The sequence below is a fragment of the Buceros rhinoceros genome, unplaced genomic scaffold (genome assembly GCF_000710305.1).
Source record: "Buceros rhinoceros silvestris isolate BGI_N320 unplaced genomic scaffold, ASM71030v1 scaffold33426, whole genome shotgun sequence".
NCBI lineage: Eukaryota > Metazoa > Chordata > Aves > Bucerotiformes > Bucerotidae > Buceros > Buceros rhinoceros.
This window is the reverse complement of record NW_010419874.1, coordinates 14,594-24,027: the sequence shown is the minus strand read 5'-3', so window position 1 is coordinate 24,027 and position 9,434 is coordinate 14,594. Positions and strand designations below refer to the sequence as shown.

The window sequence follows — 9,434 nt, the reverse complement described above, 5'->3', positions numbered from 1 at the left end:
AAGCCATGATGATGATGATGATAAAAACAAATGTATTTGAAACACATTGTCCGATTTTGTTTTCTTTCTAAATAATCATTTCAAGTGTCCTTTTAGTGTAAAAGAGGAATTAACTATTTTAAAAGAGTTCCTTCACGCAGATTACAAACCAAAAAAAAAACAACCACCCCAAACCAACAAAGCCTACAGAATATTGTAACAGAAGCATTTATACTATGAAAGATTTAGTTGTCTCAGATCATACTAATGTCCACCAGCATTATGTAAAGTACCTCAGTAGTCTGGTTCCATGATCTGCCATTTGCTTTGCTTGCTTCGGGTAGTTCTGATGTGTCCTAAAGAACAGCTTGGAAAGGATACTCTTAACTTCAGAAGACCTCTATGTTCTCATGCTTACCCCAAAACAGCCATGCAGTACTACTTTAGAAGAAAGAAATATGCGCCGGAAGTAATGAATGCCAAAGACATTTGCTTCTGTTCGAGTAAAAATAAGTTAATAAATAAAACTCATCCATAAGCTGTGTAACACTGTGAGAGATTTTATGCTGACACAGATTGATGTACATGCTACGATACATCACAGGACAATATTGTGTTATCTTCTCACTAGAAATGCAGCCTTTCAGTGAGCTGAAAAAGGCCCAAACCAGGACAATTTGTCAGGACAACACAGGGCCTGCTCTGACTGGAATGTCTCACTTCAGTCCAGTGTGTTTTATTTGTGCCTCCCGGCACCACACGCTAACACAAGAGCAAATGCAGTTTTCTTTACAGGGTGGACTGCAGATCTGCCATGGTGTTTGCGTACTTGTCAGAGGTTTGTCCAGTTATCACTGGTTCACTTAAGTAAGTGACTGGTGGTGTGTTCTGGGAGATGGGCTGCATTTTATGAAACCAATTAATTTTGTCTGAATTTTAAGGAAAACCGTTCTGTATTGTGATTTTGTAAATCACAGTTAACACTTGCCTATACAGTAAGGACAGCTAAATTAGTCTGTTCTTCTACGAACTTTCAGCCTGCCGAGATACAAAGAATTAAAGAACTTTTAAGAAGGTCAATGAAGTCTTCCTGTGTTAAAGTATACAGCTCAAGTAGGAAAGTTACTATCTTCCTATTACGGTTTTAGAATACTAGAAAAACTGTTTAAGAAAATCTGAATTAACACAAGACAAGGTAAGTTTTTCTTGTCTGTGAGACAACAAAAAGCTGCAATAGCTGTGTCTGTAGAGCGTGAGCTAAGAGGTGCTGCTTAGGCTGGGCAGAGTTGTTGCCACAGCGTGCTCTTCACTGCGATAGCAGGGCAGTAGGATAGTCTATTTTTCTCAGAATTTATTACATCATTCCCACATATGTATAATTCACACATCAACCACGTTTCAGGGCACGGGTCACTGCAGCCAGGGATAACACATCTACAAGTAAAACATCTTTGCTCACCACACTCAGAATAGCATCGACAGATTCTTGACAGAATTCCATCCATCTGCCAAACGCATCCCATGGAGCCAAAAAGTATTTGACAGACTGTAAAATTTCTAAGTCCATAGATGTTATATTGGGATTTGACTACACTGCAAACAACTGCTACCAGCAGAACAACAACAAAGAAGGCTCATTTCAAAGCAGGGTCTTGGTATAGATATGAAGTACTTTATTGCCAGGCTCCCTGATCACATAGAAGTAATTTACTTGCAAAATGTAATTTTTATTATTAATTTTTCAGTAGTATTTCTCACAAGTAAATTTTGCACCTTGCCTCTCATTTTCTAACAGCTTTGTAAAACAAACTTAGGTAGCAACAAATGACATTCTGCATCCTCTTAACAGCGTATTTAACTTACACAAGTGAGAGCTGTTATTCTCTTTTTCCTATTATATCATCAATCATTGAGGAACGGGAATTAAGGAATAAGAAAACTGTCACCTCTTAGAAATAACAAGAGTCTTAGTTGTAGTTAGTATTTTCTTCCAATTGAATTTATTTTCCTGTATGTTCTATTACAGGCATTGCTGTGGTTTTTTCTAGGGTGCCATAAATAAGTTATCCCTCCTTTATCTTGAGGAGCAATAAATAAATTACTGTAAAATTACCTAAAGTGTTTTAAATGTCCCACTCACAGCAGTCTTGTGAGGCAGGCCAGTGCTCTCCTTAGTTTACAGGTAAAGGCACCTCAGCTCCCTTGGCTCTGGATCACTGCATTCTTCACAAAGGTAACTGTTCTATCATTTTTAGACTTAGAGAAACTGAAAGCAAAGAAAAGAGTTTTCCTAGGTCACTCGTGCATCAGACCACACAATTCCTTTGGGCTTTGCCACCCTGAGGACATTGTTTCTATTCTTTGCTTTAAAGCTGACCTCTGACTACAGCTAGGACTCCCAGCAACACTGATCACTCACTGTCCTTTCACTGGTCAAGTGTGGGAAAACTGACCGCCTCAGGCAGTGGAAAATGTAACTGCTTCCTCCCAGAGAGAGAGCATGTTAATGAGCCAGTGCTCCCAGGACAGGAGCTGCAGGCCATGGCTCAGGTAAACATAAACAGAGACACACCTACAGCCTATAAACTGCTAACCTGTAGCATTACAAACTGAGAAAGTGTCTGAGTAAGTGTAGGACTGTTACTGAGAAGGCCACAAAAGCACCTTTGTAATGACCATCCATAAAGATGGATGTAAATCTTTAGTAAATCTTGAGAGACTAAATCTTGAAATAAAAAGCAAAGTTAAGCATAAATCCTGGAGCTCATTATCAAGATCTATGCTTATTTTCCTCCAGCATTATAAAAATCAAGAATTTAATGAACTAAAAATATTTTTCCATTCACAGCAGTAATGAGGAAACATTTCCATTTGTGATCCACTGACACAACTATCTTCTGTATAACAAAACCCCTAATATAGAGGTTATTATACAATTTACTCCATTACTGTGTAGTGTGTAGCTGTCTTACATAACATGTATTATACAGTATACTGTATAATACAATACAAGTATATGTTATATACCATTATACATTTACTACTTAATACAGCTCTGTTGAAATGCAGGTGCAGCTTCGGATCTTACCACCTAATGGTTGGGCTGTATGAAAGTCCAGGATGATAAAACTATAGGTTGTGCCTTGACAGTTTAAGTCAAAGAACTTTGAATACTTACATTGTACTTCAGGAGCTCTGGCAGTTTTTCATTTCTACTATATAAGTTCTGAGCTCAGATGATTTTAGTGTCCAGGTTTTATAAATCAGAGCTGAGGTCAGTGCCACCAACCATGTTCTCATTGGGGAGAGGAAGAAAGCCAAGGTCCCATAGGTTCGCTGCAGGAAATAGCAGGAATAGACCTGCCAGAGCAGGAGGAGTGCCATTGTCAGGTTAACAAGGACAGCCATAAGGCGTCGGACGTGACCGAAGTGAGAACAGAAGCTGTAACCCTGGCATCGTAGCAACAGGCACCAGCACAGATAGGCCATTAATGGCAGGGTGAAAAACAACATCTGAAAAGAGGAGCACAAAAAAAAGAAAGCAAGATAATGAGTAAGCCAAGTGTTCTGGGTAATATACATGAAGGCATAGAAAGCTAAAAGCTTTAACACTGTCCCATTCTACGGGCTTAGTACAGTTCGCAGAGGTGGAATCTCAACACGCGCTTCCAAGACTCTGCAGATAGAGCTGTGGCTGCCTGTGCCTCAGTCCCAGACCAAGCATTCCCGTCTGCTCCCTAGCAGTAAGAGGCACTGACATTCACCTGACCTTTCTTGGAACTGGTTCAGGGAGCTAGACTTGGCAAAATACTGGTACAGGGGGAAAAAAAAGAAGGTCCTATGTGTCAGTTATCTGACCCAGTCCACTGTGGTGTCAGACAAGTGTTAGCACGAGGACAAGGGAGGGACCATGAAGGAGGCAACACTAGCTTGGTCTGGCTCAAATGTCAAGGAACTACACCCTCTCTTTCAGACTAACAGCAGCTGGAGAAACCAGAGGGCAGGCAGGTCAGACTGCTGGTGGGAAATGAAACCTCCTGATCCGAATGGTTATTCAGTCTGCAAGAGCTGCCCCAGCCATTCAGCTCCCTTATCACTGCAACCTGAGTGTGATCAAGGACAAAAAAAAAAAATCAGAATTAAATCTGTAGAAATGGCCTCTTATCCAGACATCCAGGGAGTCCAAAGCAACATCAAATAGAGGAAAATACAAGTTTGAGAAAATAAAGCACCATCTCCTCTTCCCTTTCTGCCCTTGAAATTTGCAGAAAGGTAAGAAAGAGCTGTTTTAGTCGAGCATGGCCAGTAATCTTCTCTATCCTTCCAAGACTCCTTTCTTTACAAAACTATTAAAAAACCCAGAAAAATGTACCAGTTTGTCAACCTTTATTTTTATAAATAAGTACCTGTAAAATCCCAACCACAAATGTCAGACTGCCCTGTAAGAAGGATCCACCAACGAACACCCCGAAGGAAAAACAGGCCCCCACCTGCCCATCTATCAGTTCACCAATGAACCATGGTCCTGAAAGAGAGGAAACCAGACAGACAGCACCATCAGAACACACAGCGTGGACACGGTCCTTTCTCACACTGCCCTTTGTACACCTGGGCGCAAAGCGGTTAACAGGGGAAAATGGCTTCTCTATTACTTGTCTGTATAATAGCCTAATGTTTTAACCTTAAACATCAGTCTGATTAATGTTCCTGCTATGAAAATACCACGGCACACCAGGGAGATGTGGCATGCAACGAAAACACTTAAGCTGGTTACATCTCTGTGACGATTTTCAACACCACATAGAACATTTTCCTCACAAGAGAAGAGAAAAAATAGATCCTTTCGACTGCTGGCCTCTTCCCAGCATTACAGTAGGACACGTGAAAGGCACGGCCATGAACAATTCCGGTTCGGCCCAGCTTAGAAGTCTAAGTGGGCAGGTCGCACTAGGTTCTGCACACCACACTGACTGCCAAAGAAGGAGCTGTTTAGTAACATCAGAGGAGAAATAACCTAAAACCATTAGCATCAGAGCCAAGATGTCTTAATGACATGTCATGTGAAATGTACATTGATACACTCGTTTTACACCAAGATATAATCAGATCTTACTGAAAGAATAAGTGCAAGTAAAATAAAATTTTAAAATATTCTCTTTGCTTTCGGAGTAATTTAATAATGTAGGCGTTTGTTTATTTTAGGGCTTCTAAGCTAGGCTCTTCGAAACAAACCTTTAGTCTCTTGAGACATTAACTTTTAAAGATCCACATAGATTTTATGACTTATGTAGGTTTTCCCCATTCTCCAAGATGTTAGATATCTCATTTTTACCAGGATCTGTTGTGTAATTTAAAAATACCAATTTATGTCCTTCAGTACTCTAGTTACTTACCTAGAATGGTGTATAAATTCAGAACCAGAATTGAGTAATAGAAGATGTTTGTTTTACTGAAGACATGAAGGGAATATGAGGTCAGAGTAAGTAATCCTGGCTTTCCTAAATAGAGAAAACATTTAAGAAAAATACACTTGAATCACCAGAAGATTACTGGTTGCAACATGCATGCAAACACACACACATATAAATAAAAGATTGGTCTTTCTGAAACCTATCTGCACATTATTTATTCATTCTATTACGTAAGAAATATAAAAATAATATTTGCTACGTCTACAGAACAAATGCACAGGAATGCATTTTTACTATTACTGTGGTAACTGGAAGTCAGGCACTGATAAATCTAACAAGCTATGTTAAAAACAGCAGATGAAGCTGCCATTCAAATACGTACGTTTACTGAATGTAAATAGAATGGAACGACCATACTATACCCAGAAAATTAAGTTAGCTAAGTTAGAAAGACATAGACAAAGTTTATGTTAAATGGAAACAGATTCAAAACAGTAGCTGTGCAAACCCAAAAAGGCAGGTCAGCACGCATCACACTAACGGGATTTTCTTTGATTAAATCTACGCAGTGCGATCTGATAGCAACTCAGAAGAAATGAAGGACAGGCGTTAAAATGGCAGCATTCTGACAAGTGTGTTATGTTAGCAAAAAAAAAAAAGCAATATTCATTTTCTAACTGAAGCAGCCAATTCATGGATTGCAAGAGCCTTCCTATAAATGTTAGCTTTTAGAGTTTCACTGATTACATGGCTGCCCTTCTCACAAAGCATTAACTCCCAGAAGGCAATCTTGACCTTTGGAAATCAACAGCTCTAATGAGTTTGTTCACTAATTTGTAAAGCATTTGTCATGGTCTGCAGGGACCTAGATGATCACAGAGTGCTCTTTTCAGTATTAGTTGCTAAGTTCCATAAAGGCAACTGAAAATCTGTTCTTTTTCTATGCCAGCAGTTGCTGTAGTTACCTCAGGATGCTTATGTGCCTGTGAGTATAAAAGAAGGGACGAGTGGCTGGCATTAACAGAGAGCGAGGCGGCTTCCAGAAAAATCCCACTAGGAAGATGTGGTTCAAACAATTGTTTAAAGGATAAACACCACAACCATAACAGTATTAATTTTCATTTACCAGATTTATCACAAACAAAATACTAAGTTGTGACAGATTTGGTCTTAATACTATTTTGAGAACAACCCAAGCCTGTTTGTGTTCTTTGCAAAGATTAACAAAAATTATTTTTGTAGAAGGAAATCTGTTTCTCCTTTCAGGTGACAGAATTCTATGCCAGCTGCAGCGACACAAGCACACATCTGGAGCTAATACTGAATAAAACATTCCTTTCTTTATACAGTGGATTCTTTAGTTAGAAAATTAAAATGAAACCTTTAGACTTCCATTAATTGAATTTTTGTTTAAACAAAGATACGCGATCAAGTTTTTAGTTTACTGCAAAATAGCAGCTTCTGAGAACCCAATCAAACCCCGCAGTACTAAATGCAAAATGCATATGGTGATTAACAGTGCAGTTACTTATATATTGTTAGCAAACCAATATATATTTTTTAAAGGTTTAGGGAAAATTAGATCCTTTAAAAGCCACAGATAAACATGGGTACATACCTTTGAGAGCTGGCTTTTGGAGGTGTCTGAAAACAAGGAGCAAGGCAATCTGCATCAGCACAATCAGTGCAAAGAGCACACGAGCCTGAAAAGACAGTTTTAACTCAAAGCCAGCCCTGGAGTAGTAGCTGCCTTACGGACACAGATAGAATGATACAAAGATTTCTAACGGAAACACATATTCAAATCTTGATGGTGTCATTAAACTGAAGAATATAAAGAAACTGAAGAGTTCCTAAGTTACTGGGCATGCATCTTACTGACATGAATTTGGTTAGATGGCTGAAAGTGATAGACCTGAATCTTTCAAAAACAGAGTTCGTAAAACACATCCATTGAAAAAATGTAAATATATTTTCTACGTGAAACACTTTGTGAGTGGTGTACTGAACAGAACTGCAGGTCAAGACACTGTGCAGAATACTGGTTACTGATTAACAAAACTAATGTAATAATTTTGAGCAAACTATGGTACTATCTATAGTCGTGAGGACTTCCCCATGTTGTTCTGTAAGTGCACATGAACTATCATGACATACCCTCTCTGTATGTACTGAGCTGTAACACTTCTAGATGTGACCTGGAACTTACTGGACTCTTTGGAAATTTATCCCTTCCTCTTTGCCAGCGCTAGCTGTAATGTCAGCAGCTCACGTGAGAATTTTTCCAGCATGCTTGCCAGTACACACATTGCAACAGATCACACTGAAGTTTTCTTTGATTTACTGTTTCCTTTTTCTACTGTCTCTCTACCGTTTTCCATTTCTTGCTTGCACAAAATGTGTCCTGTGCTCAAAAATGGACAATTATGACTAAATTCAGGAAGTCAGCTGTTTGCATGAACCACTGTTGCAGATTCACATTTGAAGCATGTAACTTGAGAAAGGAAACCTGAAATATTTGTGAAATTCTAACAGAATCAGATCTGGAGAAAGCAAAGCGCATTCAAGTCTAGCAGGAATTAGGAAACTGCCTCCTGCAGTCTCTGGGGAAGCCAGCACGGAAGGAGAGCTGTTTTACTCAGAGTACTTACTAGAACATAGTGGTCAGTGAGAAGGATAAGGGAAGGCCAAAAGCCAAATCTAAGAGAGAGGTTTTCTTCCATAGCAAATATATGACCCCGCGTGCTAATTCTTCCTGAAGCATCCTATATTGATACAAAATAAGAGAGCAATTGGATACCAGTGGTGCACAAAACACGTAGTTAAAGTTGCTAATTATCACTGCAGCTTTTCTGGAAAGACCCAACTGGCACATGCGCGGCTGGCATATGGATGTAATAAATACTCCTACCTACTGACAGTAAGGACGACTTACTGCCAAATTTGTAGTTCCAAGTAAATTGGTGATTCTAAGATCGTAATGTGAAAGTGCTATGTATGAAGGAGATACTGTTGGAGATTCAGCAACTTGTGGAAGACAGTGACTACTGGTCACCACCACCACTTGTTCCTGGAAAGCTCCATTCTAGATAACAGTCTGTCTTAAAATATTTTGAAGCTTTATTGTGCTTCTTTTCTGGTGTATTTGCTAGAAACAGATATTGATAAACAATAACAGTGCTACATTCATTCAACGGTTTGATATTTCTGCATATGTAACACCGACACTTTATCTGCCAGTACAAAATAAACAGTTTATTTATAGCAAAGAATTCAGTATGTTTAGTGTGACTACAGCTCAAGACAGTATTTGGACAATCCGAGAAACAATGTACAGCAATTGAGTATTCGTGTTTTCTCCAGGTACCTAACTCCTCCTCACTTCTGCAAAACCATTCAGTTACTAGGTGTAACTAATTTATGACTGGATGGGAAAGGAAATTAATTTTAAAAATCCCATTCAGTTATCTCATAACAAGCATGTATTTGCAAGCAAACTGTTGCTATGCAGGCCTGCATAACCCTCCTCAAATGTTACTCAGTTTTCTGCATTTGTGCAAATGTGATTTCATCATCATTTAAAAAAACCCACAAAACCCCCACGCTTATAAAATGTAGCTTTCCCAAGTAAACCATCACAGAAATCGGTACCAAGCCAGGAGGTAAAACATTGGCGGTACAGAAAGGCCATTAGAAAGAAAAGCAGTATTGCTCTGGCCCTGTCAGAAATAATGCCTAGCTCGGTTCCACCAAGCAGGACAAAGCTGACTTTCCCATTACTATTAGGCCAATGTGCAGAATGTTAGAACAGTCTGATTGAGTTCTTCAAAGACCACTTGAACATACAGAAATAAAACACAGTACCAAGAACAGAAGCATTCACTGAAAAATGTCTTTTGCACCCATTTAATCTAGTATCAGTTAAGTCTGATGTTCTGAGAAACAGAAACTATACTCACTGTCAGTCTGTAAGAAACCATGAAGAGAACTTCAAACGGGTAATCAAGGACAGCAACCCAATCTTCCAGATCCAGTTCCTTTGCC

At 39.1% G+C, this 9,434-nt stretch overlaps 1 protein-coding gene across 1 annotated transcript in view; it reads right to left on the bottom strand.

Annotated features, from left to right (window-relative positions):
- Positions 1-3,165: 3,165 nt before the first annotated feature.
- Positions 3,166-9,434, bottom strand: part of TMEM62 (transmembrane protein 62) — a gene marked incomplete at its 5' end in the record, with an annotated part of 18,175 nt that continues 11,906 nt past the window's right edge. Inside the window, 5 exons of the mRNA XM_010139110.1 lie at positions 3,166-3,492; positions 4,386-4,504; positions 5,373-5,477; positions 7,009-7,093; positions 8,042-8,155. Coding sequence (XP_010137412.1) covers positions 3,166-3,492; positions 4,386-4,504; positions 5,373-5,477; positions 7,009-7,093; positions 8,042-8,155 — 750 coding nt within the window. The remainder of the gene's footprint in view (positions 3,493-4,385; positions 4,505-5,372; positions 5,478-7,008; positions 7,094-8,041; positions 8,156-9,434) is intronic.